The 15207-nt window shown below is 51.9% G+C and overlaps 2 protein-coding genes across 4 annotated transcripts; both read right to left on the bottom strand.

Moving 5' to 3' along the window:
* Positions 1–5773: 5773 nt before the first annotated feature.
* On the bottom strand, positions 5774–10376 carry LOC130266448 (U1 small nuclear ribonucleoprotein A-like). Of its 2 annotated transcripts, XM_056515717.1 has the most exons (6): positions 10210–10376; positions 9372–9507; positions 8801–8885; positions 8281–8409; positions 6538–6677; positions 5774–5963 (listed from the first exon to the last, which is right to left on the bottom strand). In XM_056515717.1, exons 2-6 carry the CDS (start codon positions 9498–9500, stop codon positions 5871–5873), a joined length of 576 nt encoding a protein of 191 aa, XP_056371692.1. In that variant the 5' UTR covers positions 9501–9507; positions 10210–10376; the 3' UTR covers positions 5774–5870. The 2 variants fall into 2 exon arrangements, with proteins under 2 accessions (XP_056371692.1, XP_056371693.1); XM_056515718.1 differs by lacking the exons at positions 6538–6677; positions 10210–10376 and having other exon boundaries at positions 9372–9631.
* A 185-nt stretch (positions 10377–10561) lies between these two features.
* On the bottom strand, positions 10562–14934 carry LOC130266447 (zinc finger protein 239-like). Of its 2 annotated transcripts, XM_056515716.1 has the most exons (3): positions 13357–13567; positions 12902–13172; positions 10562–12802 (listed from the first exon to the last, which is right to left on the bottom strand). In XM_056515716.1, exons 1-3 carry the CDS (start codon positions 13463–13465, stop codon positions 12277–12279), a joined length of 906 nt encoding a protein of 301 aa, XP_056371691.1. In that variant the 5' UTR covers positions 13466–13567; the 3' UTR covers positions 10562–12276. The 2 variants fall into 2 exon arrangements, with proteins under 2 accessions (XP_056371691.1, XP_056371690.1); XM_056515715.1 differs by having other exon boundaries at positions 10562–13172; positions 13357–14934.
* Between the last annotated feature and the right edge of the window lie 273 nt (positions 14935–15207).

The raw sequence follows: 15207 nt of genomic DNA, 5'->3' as shown, positions 1-15207 counted from the left end.
CCCTATGGGATCGTCCAAAATTCCGTTTGAGGTCCCCAAAATTTCAAAAATTCCCAATAGAAGCCTAAAAATTCCCATGTTTGTACACAAAATTTAAAAAAACTTCCTGGTGTAGATCACATAATTCTCTCAGAGTGCCTTTAGGGAAAATCCAGTGTCCCTGAAATCCCGTATAGAAATCCCAATCCTCCTTAATGGACCCCCCAAATCCCCTACAGACAAGCCCAAATCTGCTATTGAGACCCTCAGCCCACCCCCACTCCCCTCCAAATCCCCTATAGATCCACTATAGACTACCCAGTGCCCCCCCATATCCCCTATAGACAAGCCGAAACCCCAGAAACCCCCAGGGCAGTAAAGCCCCCTCCAGGCTCCTACAGATCCCCTATGGACCTCCCAAACCCCCTTTAGGGACCCCGCAGAGCCCCCAGTGCCCTTTGTAGACCCCCAGAAATGCCCCATGGGCGTAAAGCCACGCCAGTCCCCTCCAGATCCCCTCCAGATCCCCTAGAGATCCCCTATAGATACAATAGTGATCTAAAATCATCCAAATTTGCCTAACATTGTCCAAAATGTTCCTAAAATCTAGTCTAAAATCCCACTTTGGCATAAAATCAGCCAAATGGGCCTAAATTCTTTGGAACCAAGACTGAGACCAACACCAGAACCAGCACCAGCATCAATACTGAGACCAATATCAGAAAGGAGACTGAGACCAGGACGGGGAACAGAATCCACACCACAACTGAGACCAGCACCGCTCCAGAACTGGAACTAAGACTGGCACCAACAGTGAGACTGGGCCCTGAATTTCCACTGGGACCAAGACTGAGACCAGCACTGACACTGGGACGGGCACCAGGAGAGCTCCAGGACTGAGACTGAGAGCGGCACCAGCACCAGAACTGAGACTGGCACCGCTCCATGACTGGCTCTGAGAGTGAGATTGGCACTGGGAGCACTCTGGGATCAACACTGGCACCAGTACCAGCACTGGGACCGGAACCGCTCAGAGATTGAGACCAAAACTGAAAACGAAACCAGCACCAAGACTGGCACCGCTGTAGGACCGTGACTGAGCCTGAGACCAGAACCGCTCCGGGATCGAGATTCAGACCGGGACCAGAATCAGCACCAGGAGCGCTCCAGGACTGCTCCAAACTGAGCCTGAGACCGGGACCAGGACGGAGACCGACACATGGAGCGCTCTGGGACCTCCTTGTTCACTGCGGGGAGTTTTGGCTGCGCCCCCACACGGGACTGGGCAGGACTGGGAGGGGTGGGAGCGTCTCAGTTCACATCATTCTGGAGCAGCCATCCTGGTCCATGTGGTCCCAGTTTGTACAATCCCAGTCCATGTGGTCCCAGTTTGTACAATCCCAGCCTACATGGCCCTGATCCATCTGGTCCCAGTCTGTGCAGTCCCAGTCTGGAGGATCCCAGTCCATGTGATCCCAGCCCCTGTCAGGGTCCACACCACATGCGGAGTCCTGATAGGTTCTTTTAGGGATCTCAAAGCAGGGGACAAAACCAGTTTATTTTGCAAAAAATGCACTTTTATTTAGTGCCAACAAAATGCGATAGAGGGACAGAGAGAGAGAGAGAGAGAGAGACAGAGAGAGAGAGAGAGAGAGACAGACAGAGAGAGAGAAAAGGGGTTGGGATTATAGCTACCAAGATGGGCAGACGATCCTCGTGGAACCAGCCAATAGATGTCCGTTGCCGTCCGGGGAGATCTCGAGGGTCTTTAGTTTGAGGGTGTCTTTTATAGTCTTTTCCAAGGTGTCGGGCGACTGGCCAAAAGGTGGGAAGATTTATGGACTATTGTATGTGGAGATCGTTGCTCCAAGAAGCAGGTGGAAACAGGACGCTGCGCAAGTGGCCTGCGTAGGAGCAGCGCACCATGGCAAGCTCCAGGCACACCAACAGTCCTTGTGACCAGTCCTGCAGCAAGTAGTCTGTGTAGGAGCAGCACACCATGACCAGTTCATTGTTCTCGCACCTGAGGGAGCAAACTGGCCCTGGTTGGGATGGGCACCACCTGAGAACAGTCACTTGGCATTCCTCTCATCCCTGGCCAGCACCTTTAAACTGCAGTTCTTTAGGCCTCAGGTGAGGGTCGTCGGGCAGAACAAACGAGAGGCTTTTAGATGGACTCTTACAGCCCCTATGATCCAAGTCTGGATGGTCCTGCATGGCTCACACTGCCAGGCTCTGGAATTCCAGTTCCCTATCCAGGAAAAGTTGTTCCTGCCCATCCTGGTTTTGTTTCTCCAATTGATATTTCCTGGCCAGGGCACCCATTTATGTCACAGCTGTAGCATCCCGATCCTGTTCCCAACCCTATTCCCAATCCCTATCTCATTCACGTTTTTATTCTCAATCTTCTTCCCATTCCCCTTCCTGATGCCGTTTCTAGTCCTGTTCATTTTCCTGATCCCAATCTCATTCCTATTCCCATTCCAATCCTAATCCCATTCCTGTTCCCAATCCCTATCTCATGCCCAATCTCTATCTCATTCCCATTCCCAATTCTGTTTCTGTTCCCATTCCCAATCTCATTCCCATTTCTGATCCCGATCTGATTCCCAATCTTGATCCCTTTCCCAATTCCAATCACTTTAACATTCCAAATCCCTACTTCATTCCCAATCCCGATCCTGCTGCTGTTTTCAGGGAATCATTTTGATCTTAACTTCTACCCCAAACCTGGGGTGGTCAAAACCCCCCAAATCCTGGGGTCAAACACACCGAAACCCCAAATTTGGGATCAAAACCCCCAATCCCCAAACTTTGGGGTTTGAAATATTTGGGGTGTCCAACCCCTCTGATCCCAAAATATGGGGTTAAAGCCCTCTGATCCCCAAATTCTGGAGTCAAAACTCCCCAAAACCCAAACCCTGGGATGTCAATACCTCCAAATCTCAAATTTTAGGATCGCCCACCCCTCCTCAATTCTCAAACCCTGGAGTTAAACCCCCAAATCTTCATAATTTGGTGTCCAACACCCCCAAATCCCAAGCTTTGGGACCAACTCCCCCCAAACCCCAAATCCTGAGGTGTAAAACACCCTTGACCCCAAATTTTAGGATGAAACCCCTTCAGACTCCAAACCTTGAGGTGTCAAACCCCCCCAGTTCCCAAACTCTGGGGTTTGAAATATTTGGGGTGTCCAACCCCCCGATCACAAAATTCTGGGGTCAAACCCTCTGATCCCAAACCCTGGGGTGTCAAACCCCCCAAACTTTAGGATCAAACCTCCCCCATCCCCAAACTTTGGGGTCAAACCCACCTGATCCCAAACTCCCCTCCAAAACCACTCCACCCTGGGGGGCACAGCAGGGGTCATTTGGGGTTTATTTGGGATTTATTTGGGGTGGGGGCAGCGCCAGGTGCAATGTCTGCAGAGACACCCTGGGTACAATGCTGGGAAAAACCCCAAAATCTCCTGGGGGACCCTAAAAAGGGGATTTGCAGTGCAAAAAGGAGTTTTTGGGGTAAAAGGGGAAGGATTTGGGATGGAAAAATGAGATTTTGGGATGGAAAAGGAGATTTGGGGGAGGAAAACAGCGTTTCGGGTGGGGATTGAGGATTTGAGGTCAGGATTTCAGTGGGAAAAGGGGAATTGGGATTGAAAAAGGAGATTTTGGGTGGGAAAAGGGGATTTGGGTTGGGAAAAGGGGATTTTGGATGGACAGGAAAGGATTTGGGGTGGGAAAAGAGGATTTTGGGGTGGGAAAAGGGGATTTGGGGTTGGAAAAGGAATTTGGGATCTACAAAAGATTTGGGGTATGAAAACGACAATTTGGGGTCTGAAAAGGACATTTGGGTTGCACAAGGAAGGATTTTGCAGTTGGAAAAACGAGGATTTGGGATTTAAAAAAAGATTTGGGATAAAAAAGGGGGATTTGGTCCAAGCTAAACTTACCTGAGGAAGTGGGGGCAGGTGGGAGGTTTGGGGCAGGGTCAGGACCATTTCTGGGGCAGTTTTCTGGGATTTTTGGAGTTTGGGGCTGGTTTTGAGCAGTTTTGGAACATTTGGGGGCAGCTTTGAGGGATTTGGGGGTGGTTTGGAGGGATTTTAGGGTGTTTCTACGGGATTTTGAGGTGTTTCTAGTAGATTTTGTGGCAGCCTGAAGGGATTTGGGGTGTTATGGGGCAGTTTTCGGGTATTGAGGGGCAGTTTTGAGGCATTTCTCTGGGATTTTGGGGGATCCAGGCAGGTTTTTTTCGGCTTTGGGAGTGTTTGGGCAGGTCTGGGTTTACTTTTTGGGAAAGGAAGATCTTCGTGGTGTTTCTCTGGAATTCTGGGGTATTTTGGGGCTGTTTTAGGGTATTCAGGGGCAGTTTTGAGGGGTTTCTCTGGGATTTTGAGGCATTTCTCTGGGATTTTCGGGTGTTCTGGGGCAGTTTTGGGGTATCCAGAGAAAGTTTTGAGGCGTGTCTCAGGGATTTTGGGATGTTGCTTTGAGATTTGGAATGTTTTGGAGTATCCAGGCAGGTTTTTTTCGAGTTTGGGGGTGTCTGGGCAGGTTTGGGGTCACTTTTGGCGAAGGAGATCTTTGTGGCGTTGCTCTGGGTGATCTTGGAGCCCTGCAGGGCCTCGCGGGCGGCGCCCGCCTGCACCTCGGTGTCCAACTGCACCAAGGCGATGTCGTGGCGCCGGGCACCAGGCGCAGCTCCTTGAACCCCGGGAACCTGGCACGGGGGAACGGAGCCAGGGACAGCCCAAAAACTGGGAATGGTCCTAAAACCTGGGAATGGTACCCAAAACACCTGGGAATGGTCCCCAAAACACTTGGGAATGATACACAAAAAACATGGGTGTGGTACCACAAAAATTCTTGAATGGTACCCCAAAAACCTGGGAATGGTACCTCAAAAAACCCGGGTATGGTACCACAAAAGTTTGGGAATGGTCTCAAAAAATCTGGGAATGGTACCCCAAAAATTCGGGAATGGCACTCCAAAAACCCTGGATTGCTGCCACAAAAACCTGGGAATGGTACCCTAAAAAACCCGGGAATGGTCTCAGAAAACCTGGGAATGGTCTCCAAAAACCTGGGAATGGTACCCCAAAAATCCCGGATATGGTACCACAAAAATTTGGGAATGGCCCCCAAAAAACCTGGGAATGGCCCTGAAAAATTTCAGGAATGTTCCCCGAAAAATTTAGAAATGCTCCCTCAAAAGCCCTAGGAATGGTACCCCAAAACACCTAGGAGTGCTACCCCAAAAAATTCAGGAATGGTACCCCAAAATCCTGGGAATGGTCCCCAAAAAATTCAGGAATATTCCCCCAAAAACCCCAGGAATGGTACCCCAAAAAATTCAGGAACGGTACCCCAAAACACCTGGGAACGGCCCTCAAAAAATTCAGAAATGTTCCCTGATAAATTTAGAAAAGTTCCCCAAAATTGAGAAATGTTCCCTCAAAAACACCAGGAATGTGCTCCCAAAAACCTAGGAATGGTCCCCAAAAAACCTGGCAATATCCTCCAAAAATCCGAGAATGGTCCCCCAAAACCTGGGAATGTTCCCTCAAAAATTCAGAGGTGTTCCCTAAAAATTCAAAACATTCCCCCTAAAAACCCAGCAATGTTCCCCCCAAAAGTTCGGGGATGTTCCTCCAAAAAACCTGGGAATGTTCCCCAAAAATTCAGAAATGTTGCCCAAAAATCCAGAAATTCCCCCGTGCCCCCCCCCCCCCCCCACCCCCCAATCCAGAAACATTCCTCCAAAAATCCAGAAACCACCCCAAAATCCTGAAATTCTCTCACCATATCATGCTATTTCCCCCAAAATTCCTCCCCCTCCCCACTCTGAGCTCCCGCAGTCCCCGGAATTCCCGAATTCCCGATTCCCGGCTCTCACTGCTGGAAGAGCATGGACAGCATCAGCTCCTTGCTCTCCTTGGGGAGCTTGGTCAGGAACAGGATGTGGTTCGGGGGGTTCTCCGACAGCTGCGGGAACGGGGAAACAACCCAAAATCAGCCAAAATCAGCAAAAACCAGCAAAGATCCGCCCCAAAACAGACAAAATCAGCTCAAAATCAGCCAAAAATCAGCCCCAAATAAGCATAAAAGCAGCCAGAATCAGCCAAAAATCAGCAAAAAGGCAGCCCAAATCAGCCCAAAATCAGCCAAAATCAGCCAAAAATCATCCCCAAGTCAGCAAAATTAGCCACAAATCAGAAAAAACCCAGCCAATATCAGCCCTAAATCAGGCAAAATCACCCAAAAGTCAGCCCCAAAACCAGCCAAAATCACCCCAAAACCAGCCCCAAAAAATCACCCCAAAAGCAGCCAAAATGAGCCCAAAGTCACACTGGATACACACCAAAACATCACCCCAAAATCTCACAAAAATCCCCAAAAATCTGTCAAAAACTCCAAATCCCCTGGGGATGGGGCCATTCCTGGGGGGATCCCAGGATTTGGGGCCATTCAAGGGCTGGGATCATGTAACCCCATTAACCCCATCAATGCCCCATTAACCCCACAAATCCCCTATAACTCAGGTTATGGGATCACTCACAGGCTGTGGGGTTGGCATGGGGGCCATTCCAGGGTTTGGGGCCATTCCCAGGCTGGAATCATGCCCAGGGGGGGATGTAGGGCGGTTCCCCCCCCCAGGTGTGGCAGCATCTGGGGCGGCTGCGCCAGCGGCGGCATCCCCTGAGGAGAGACCCCAAAACCAGCCCAAAGTTACCCCAAAGCACAGAGAGAGCCCCAAATTATCCCACAAACACCCCAAGTTCTACCAAAGGCATAGACAGATCCCCAAATTGCCCGATCCCAAATCCCATAAATGACCCCAAATCCCGTAAGTGACCCCACATCCCATAACCCCAAATCTCTTAAGTGACCCCATAACTCCCAGGCACAGCTCCCTGTGCCCCCTGTGCCCCGTTCCCTTTTTGGGTCCGGGTGCATCCCCAACCTTGGCCTTGTGCTTGTCCTGTTTGTGCTGCTGATCCTGATCCCAATCCCAGAACTGATCCCAAACCCCAGAACTGACCCCATAACTCTCAGGCACTGTTCCCTATGCCCCTTGTCCCGTTCCAGCCCCACGAACGTTCCCTTCATCTTGGCCACCATGTCCAAGTCCCTCTTGGGGAACTGGATCCTCTGCAACAGCACATCCCACATTTTGGGATTTCTGAGGGGTTTGGGGGCGATTTGGTGGGAGGTCCAGGAGGGATTTTGGGGTTTCTGAATGATTTCTGAGGGATTGGGGGATTTCCAGGAGGGATTTTGGGGTTCCAAAGGATTTTGAGAGGTTCCAGATGGATTTGGGGGTTTTCCAGGAGGGATTTTGGGGATTCTGAAGGATTTGGAGGTGATTTGGGGCATTTCCAGCAGGGATCTGGGGGTTTCTGAAGGATTTCTGGGGGATTTTGGGGTTACTGAGGGATTTGAGGGAATTCAGTGAGATATTTAGGGGAGGATTTGGGAGTTTCAGAGGAATTTGGGGGGAATTCAGAGAGATTTTAGAGGAGTTCCCAGAGGGATTTGGGGGTTTCCAACAGATTTTTGGGGGTTCCAGGTTGAATTTCAGGTTTCATCGTGGGCTTGGCATAGAAGGGAAACCTTTGGGAATCCCTGGCTGGAGTTCAGATTTTTTTCCCAGAATTTCAGGATTTTCCCCAAAATTTCAGGGGATTTTCCCCAGAATTTCAGGGGATTTTCCCCAGGATTTAGCTCCCACCATGAGTTGCTTCTATCAGAGGAAGCTTTGGAGCAACTCCTGGTTGGATTAGGGATTTTTTTGTAGGATTTTGGGGACATCTGATAGTGGGTTTTTGGTTTTTTCCCAGAATTTGGGGTTTTTCCAGAATTTGGGGGTTTTTTCCCAGAATTTCAGAATTTTTCCCAAAATTCAGGTGTTTTTCCAAAGGATTTGGCTCTGACCACAGGTTTGTCATAGAAGGCAAAGCTCTGGAAGGTTTCAGGTCGGATTTTAGGAATATTTGAAGCTGCATTTTTGGATATTTTCCCCCGGAATTCAGGATTTTCCCCAGAATGTCAAGATTTTTCTACAAAGTTTCAGATTCCTTCCCCAAATCTTGGTATTTTCTCCCGAATTTCTGTCTCACCATGGCCTTCCTGTAGAAGGAGAAGCTTTGGGGTTATTCCCAGTTTAATTTGAGAGTGATCCCAGGGGATTTTGTTTTTATTTTAATCAGGATTTCAGGCTTTTTCCCAGAATTTCAGGGGTTTTCCCCAGACTTGGGTTTTTTCCCCAAGCCCCGGTACTTTGCCCCAGACTCTGTCTCACCGTGGGTTTGCCGTAGAAGGGGAAGCCCTGCATGGAGCGCAGGCCGTTGCTGGCACTGCTCATCTCCCTGAGCATGACGAAGGCCTGGCCCCGCATGCGGAGACTGCGCCAGCCCAAAATGTCCAAAACCTGCCCAAAGTGGGAGAAAATGTCACAGAGGGACTTCTTCAGCTCTGGGGGACAGGGACAGCACAGGGACAGTGGGGACAGCACAGGGACAGTGGGGACAGCACAGGGACAGTGGGGACAGGTGACAAGGGGGAGAGGCAACACTGAGAACACAAAGGGACTTGTTCAGCTCTGGGGACACACAGGGACAGCACGGTCACCATGGGAACAGGTGACAGTTGGGACAGGTGACCATGAGGACAATGGGGAGAGGGACTGCTTTGGCTCTGGGGATACACGGGACTATGGCAGGGACAAGGAAATGATAGGGACAAGGTGAGGGCACAGGGACAGCTCTGGGGACAGTGACAAGGACAGGTGACAATGGGGACAGCCCCCAGCCCTCCCTCACCGTCCTTGTTGATCTCCTCGTTGAGGTTGTTGGTGTCGATGGTGTGGTTGGGGCGGGGCTCCTGCACCGCCATGGCCGGGACCCTCTGTGGGGACAGTGGGTTTTAAGGGGGGGCTGGGACCTCCAAATCCACCCCAGACCCACCTCAGATCCCCCCAAACCCCGTCAGAACCACCTGAGACCCCCCCAAAATTTACCCCAGTCCTACCTGAGAACCCCCCAAACCCCCTCAGACTCCTCCAAACCCCCCAGTCCCACCCCGTTCCTCTCACAACCCCCCAAAATCCCCTCAGACCCCCCTGAAAACGCTCCGAACCCTCTCAAGCTCAACCCAAAGAACCCTCAGACCCCCCATTCCCCCAAACCCACCTCAGACCCCCCTATTTCCCTTCAACCTCCCCCAAATCCACCCCAAATCCCCACAACCCCCCATTTCTTATCAGACCCAACTCACAGCCTCCAGTTCCGTCCACCTTAGAACCCCCCATCCCTTTTCCCCCCAAATCCACCTCAGACCCCACAAAAAACCCTCAAACCACCCAAATTCCCCCCACATGCATCCTGGACCCACCTGAGACCACTCCATTTCCTGGAGTGTTTCTGTATGCAGACCCCAAGTACTCCCTATGGGATCCTCCAAAATTCCATTTGAGGACACACATATTGCAAAAATTATCAATAGAGACCTAAAACTTCCCATGTTTGAACTAAAAAAAAAAAAAAAAGATTCCCAGTGGAGACCCCGTAATTCTCAAAATTCTCAATATAGGCCCAAAAGTTCCCTACAAACCCCACAAAATTCCCTTTAATTACTCCACAATTTCCTTCTGGGAGCCCCAAAATTCCTGAGACCTCCAAATTCCCTTTAAGGACACCAAAATTTTCAGCAGGAACCAAAATTCCCTATGGGGACCCAACAAATTCCCTGTACGGAGCCCAAAATACCCAGAAATTCCCTTTCAGAAACTCAAAATTCCCCTATAGAGAACGAGACCCCCTTGGACCCTCTATAGGATCCACCAGGCCCCTATGGATCCCCTATAGACCACCCAGAGCGCCTTTAGGGACCCCCAGAGCCCCCCAAATCCCCTATTGAAAAGCCCAAATCCTCTACAGAGACCCTCAGACCCCCTAATCCCCTAGAGAAATCCCAATCCCGTTTAAGGGACCCCCCAAATCCCTTATAGACAAGCCCAAATCCTCTACAGAGACACTGAGCCCCACCCTGTCCCCTACAGATCCCCTATAGATCTCACAGACTCCCTTTATTAACCCCACAGAGACCCCAAATCCCCTTTGCAGACCCCCAGAAACCCCCCACGTCCTTAAAGCTGTGCCAGTCCTTTACAGACCCCTACAGATCCCCTATAGGTCCCCTACAGATCCCCTATAGATCCCCCCAGCCCCACCGCAGCTCTCGGACATGCTGGAGCCGGACGGAGGGACCGGGAGCAAAGATGGCGGCGCACAAGAGGCACTAACGGGTGTTCTGAGCATGCTCGGAGAGAACCGGCCAGGAGATGGGCGGGGCTTAGAGGGGAATGGGGCGGGGTGAACAAAAGGGCTCGGTCTGAAGGAAAGGGGAGGGGATAATGATTGACAGAGGCTGGGAATAGAAATGGGCGTGGCAAATAAATGGGCAGAAACTGAGGGGAAGGGCGGGGCCAAAAGGCCGCATGGTCCTAAAAGGGCCTGGTTTGGCCTAAAATTACCCAAAAGGGGCACAAATTCATCTTAATTCCAGCAGGGTGGCCTAAAAGGGACCTCAAATCCACACAAAGAGATCTGAAATCATCCAAATTGGCCTAACATTGTCTGAATGGGCCTAAAATCCAGCCTAAAACACTGCAGCTTGGTAAAAAATCACATAATAGGCTTAAAAGATTTGGGACCGAGACCAAGACGGGCACCCATACCAGCAACAGCACCATTTCTGAGGCTGAAATCAGAATGGAGACCGAGACCAAGACTGGGAACAGAACCAACACCAGAACTGAGACCAGCACTGCTCCAGATCTGGAACAAAGACTGGGACTGAGACCAACACCAATACTGGGACCAGCACCAGTAGAGCTCCAGGGCTGCTCTTGGACTGGGACCAGCATCGGGAGAACTCTGGGACTGAGACTGAGAGCGGCACCAGAACCAACACCGAGACTGGCGCGACTGTAAGACCCACTGGGACTGAGACCAGCACCGCTCTGGGATCGAGACCGACACCAGGACCGGAATGAGCACAGGGAGCACTTGGGGACTGCTCCAAGACTGAGATTGACACTGGGATCAGAACCGAAACTGAGGCTGACACCAGAAGTGCTCCGAGACTGAGGCTGGCACCAGGACAGGGATCAGCATCAGGATCACACTGTGAGCACTCTGGGACCTCCACATTAACTCTGGGGACTTCTGCCTGTGCTCCTGTGTGGGACTGGGAGGGACCCCTGGGTAGGGCAGGACCCCCTCGGTTCGAATAGTTCTGGAGCAGCCATCCCGGTCCATATGGTCCCAGTTTGTACAATTCCAGTCCATGTCATCCCAGTTTATACAATCCCAGTCTGCATGGCCCTGATCCATCTGGTCCCAGTCTGTGCAGTCCCAGTCTGGAGGATCCCAGTCCCTATGGTCTCAGCCTGGATAGTCCTGCCTGGCTCACAGTGCCCAGCTCTGGAATTCCAGTCCCCAGCCAGGAAAAGATGTTCCTGCCCTTGAAGGCAAAGCTCTTCAGAAGGGGCCAAAAGCCAAGTGCAGCAAGATCTTACAGGGACATTTCACTGCCAGCCTTCACAACTTCACCCATGGCTGTTGCAGCTCCTGCAGTGGGAATTGAATCAGGGCAGGGTCTTTGGTGGGAGCTGCCCTGGGTCAAGGGAAAGCCTGAGAGAGAAACAGAGCAGGCAGAGAGAGGCAGGAGTGAAAGGAGGACACAAACACAATAAGCTGAGAAGGTGCCACTGAAAACAGACTTGAAAGTGACGGAAAGCGAATCGGACAGAAATCAGGAATTGTCAAAGTTTTATTTATTATCAAATCCATCCCTCCCAACCAGTCCCACACAATCCCAATCCCACTGTTCCAAATTTGGATCCCACTTCTCCCAATATCCTTCCAACCCCTTCTCACCCTGGCGGCTCTGAAATCCTGTACAGTTTTTGTGGCATTGAGTTGTTTTGAGGGAAAAAAAGGCACTTTAAAGTAAGACTGATCCAATTTGAGTCAACATTGATGGGTTTTTACTTGGATTTGGGAGTTTTTGAGGTGACAGATAGATCCCTATTGGCTTTTGGAGAACAAATAGAAATTGATGAGAGAAAAACAAAGGCCAAAACAAAAGGATAACCAGGCAGGTCTCAAGCCAACATGGATCCCAGGTAATGTGACTCACCAGGGCTCTGCCCGAGGTGGGTCCTGCAGTGGGGGATGGAGTTGGAGCAGCGCACGAAGATCTTCCTGCACTCGGGGCACTCGCAGGGCTTCCCTTACTGGTGCCTCCGCTGGTGTTGGATCAAGTTTGAGCTGCGGGAGAAGCTCTTCCCACACTCGTCACACTCGTAGGGCCTTTCCCCAGTGTGGATGCGCCGGTGGGTGATGAGGTTAGAGTTTTGCTTGAAGCCCTTCCCGCAGTCATGACACTCGTAAGGCCTCTCCTCCGTGTGTGTATGGTAGTGCTTGACGAGATCAGAGCTGCTGGGAAACCTCTTGCCACACTTTGAACACTCATAGGGCCTCTCCCCAGTGTGGATCCTTTGGTGAACTATTAGGCTGGAACACTGCTTGAAGCCCTTCCCACACTCTACACACTTGTAGGGCCTCTCCCCAGTGTGGATCCTCCGGTGGTGGATCAGGTGGGAGCTCTGGCTGAAGCTCATCCCACACTCCCCACACACATGGGGCTTTTCCCCAGTGTGGATGCGCCGGTGTCTGGTGAGGGTGGAGTTTTGCCTGAATCCCTTCCCGCACTCGGGACAGGGAAAGGGCTTCTCATCTGTGTGCGTGCGCTGGTGCCTGAGGAGATTGCTGCTGGTCTGAAAACTCTTCCCACACTCCCCACACTCGTAGGGCCTCTCCCCAGTGTGGATCCTCTGGTGTCGGATTAGTCTGTACCTCCACTTGTGGCACTTCTCCCCATCACGAAGCTTCTCATGGACCACCAGGTCCGAGCTCTGGCTCCATCTCCGGCCGCCTGCCCGGCCCAGGCTGGGTCTTTCCTCCTCAGATCCCCGCGATCTGCGTTTGCAGCCCCTCCTGCTGCGGGATCTCCGTGGCTTTTCCTCCCCGTTGGATTCCTGCACCGTGGAGCTGCTGCAAACGGCCTCTTCCACCAGGTTCTGCCACGAGGATTTGTCCTCCCTGCTCTCCGTGCTCAGCTCCTTGTCTGGGCGAGGAATGACAAGGAGAGGATGAGATTTGCCTCCGTGCCAGAGGGAAGGGGAAGGAGATCCCTACAGCGCGTCCCTGGCAGGTCGGTGTCGGCAGCGGGGTGTCCTGCAGCCGGGGCCGTGCTGGGCTGGGAGATGGAGCAGGACAGAGGGGGAAAGGGGCACTGACTTCCTCCTCACCTGTCTGGGGCTCCTGGGCCATCTTCCTCTTCCTTGCAGCCTCGTCCTCCTCCATCAAGCCATGGGCTGAAATTAGGAAATCCTTGTTTGTGAAAAGGGATGAGCGCATTTTCTTGGGGGTTCCTCCTGCCCAAGTCCTTCTCTAGAAGTCCCTGGGCATCTGGGCTCCATCAAAATCTCCCAAACACCAACACTCAACCCTGAAAATGCCTCCCAGGAGTTCCTGGCAATGTTCCCTCCCCTTTAGTGTTCAGGGGTTCCCCCCTGTCCCAGCTGCTGGGGGTCACGCTTCTATTGGGGGTCCCCCATCTACTCAGTCTCCGCCCTCCCCAGGCTGCTGGGAGTCCCAGGAATGCAAAAACCTCCCCCCTCTTCCCCCTCCCCATTTAGGGATGCTGGGGGATTCTGGGGACCCCGTGTCCCTACCCCCCTTATTCTCTGCTTTGGGGTGCTGGGGGTCCAAGGAGTCCCCCCTGCCCCTCTCCAGGCTGTTGAGGGTCCCGCCAATGGCAGTGCTCCTCCCTCTCTGGGCTCCCCAATTTGGGGTCCTGGGGGACACAGGGCTCTGCTCCTCCAGGCTGCCTCTGCCGGCAGCTGCCACCGGGACCACCCAGTGTCCCCCCAAGGGGCATTTGCTGCTCAGCTTTGCAATTCTTCATTATCCAAACATTCCCCACCCCTAAAAAAATAAACAAACCATGCAGAGAGGCACTGGGACTATTCCAGGAGCAACTGGGATAACACTGGGAGCAAGTGAACCATGCTGAGGTAACTGGGAGTGCCTGGGAATGACTATGAGATTGTTCAGGGCAACTGGGATATACTGGGAGTTTCTGAAACCATAGGGGTTGTGACTGGGACGTAACTACGAGTGACTGGGTATGTGCTGGGCGGAAACCTGGGACCATGTTCAGGAAACTGGGGGCAAGTGTGAGTGAGTGGGGCCCTGCTGGCAGAGACTGGCATCATACTGGACTCATACTGGGATAGTACTGGGAATGACTGGGACTGTGCTAGGGGGAGCTGGAGATCTTATTATATAAGAGTGCCTGTAATCATACTGAGGGGACTGGAACCACACTGGGAACAGTTGTTTCCATGCTGGGAGCTACTGGGGAGTGAATGGGAGCTACTACTCTGTACTGGGGGAACTGGACATGACTGGGACCATGCTGGGAGTGACTGGGAACATCTATGGAATAACTGGGACTGTACTGGGGCAAATGGGGGCACCTGGGATCACACTGGGAGGAAGTGGGAGACACAGGAATCATGCTCAGAAGGACTGGGATCATACTGGATCATACTGGCAGCAACTGGAAGTGACTGGGAACATGGTGGTGGCAACTGGGATACACTGGGAGAGACTGAAATCACACTGGGGGGAAATGGGAGCAACTGCAACCACATTGGATTGATAATGGGAGTAGCTGTGCCCATGTCAGAGTCATACTGGGATCCTACTGGAACTAGCTGGGATTGTACTGGGAGTGACCAGAATAGTACTGGGAATATCTGAGAATCACTGGCATAATACTGCAATCAGATTGGGAATGATGGAGAAGGACTGGTCACAACAGGAACCATACTGGGATTGACTGGGATTCATTATGGGCATGACTGGAAGAATACTGGGAGGATCTGTGAGTGATTTGGGTCATACTGGAGATGACTGGAACCATACTGGGGGTGACTACAGGTCCTACTGGGATCATCCTTGGAGCCAGTGGAATTACAGAGAATGGGAATGGAACCTGGCTGGGGGTTACTGGGAGCTACTAGGCCCATGTTGAGAGGAAAATGTGGATAGATTGGGAGCAACTGGGATCAACTGGAAGGTACTGGAACCAT

This window comes from Oenanthe melanoleuca, unplaced genomic scaffold, assembly GCF_029582105.1.
Source record: "Oenanthe melanoleuca isolate GR-GAL-2019-014 unplaced genomic scaffold, OMel1.0 S046, whole genome shotgun sequence".
Lineage (NCBI taxonomy): Eukaryota > Metazoa > Chordata > Aves > Passeriformes > Muscicapidae > Oenanthe > Oenanthe melanoleuca.
This window is presented reverse-complemented; position numbering and strand designations above follow the sequence as displayed.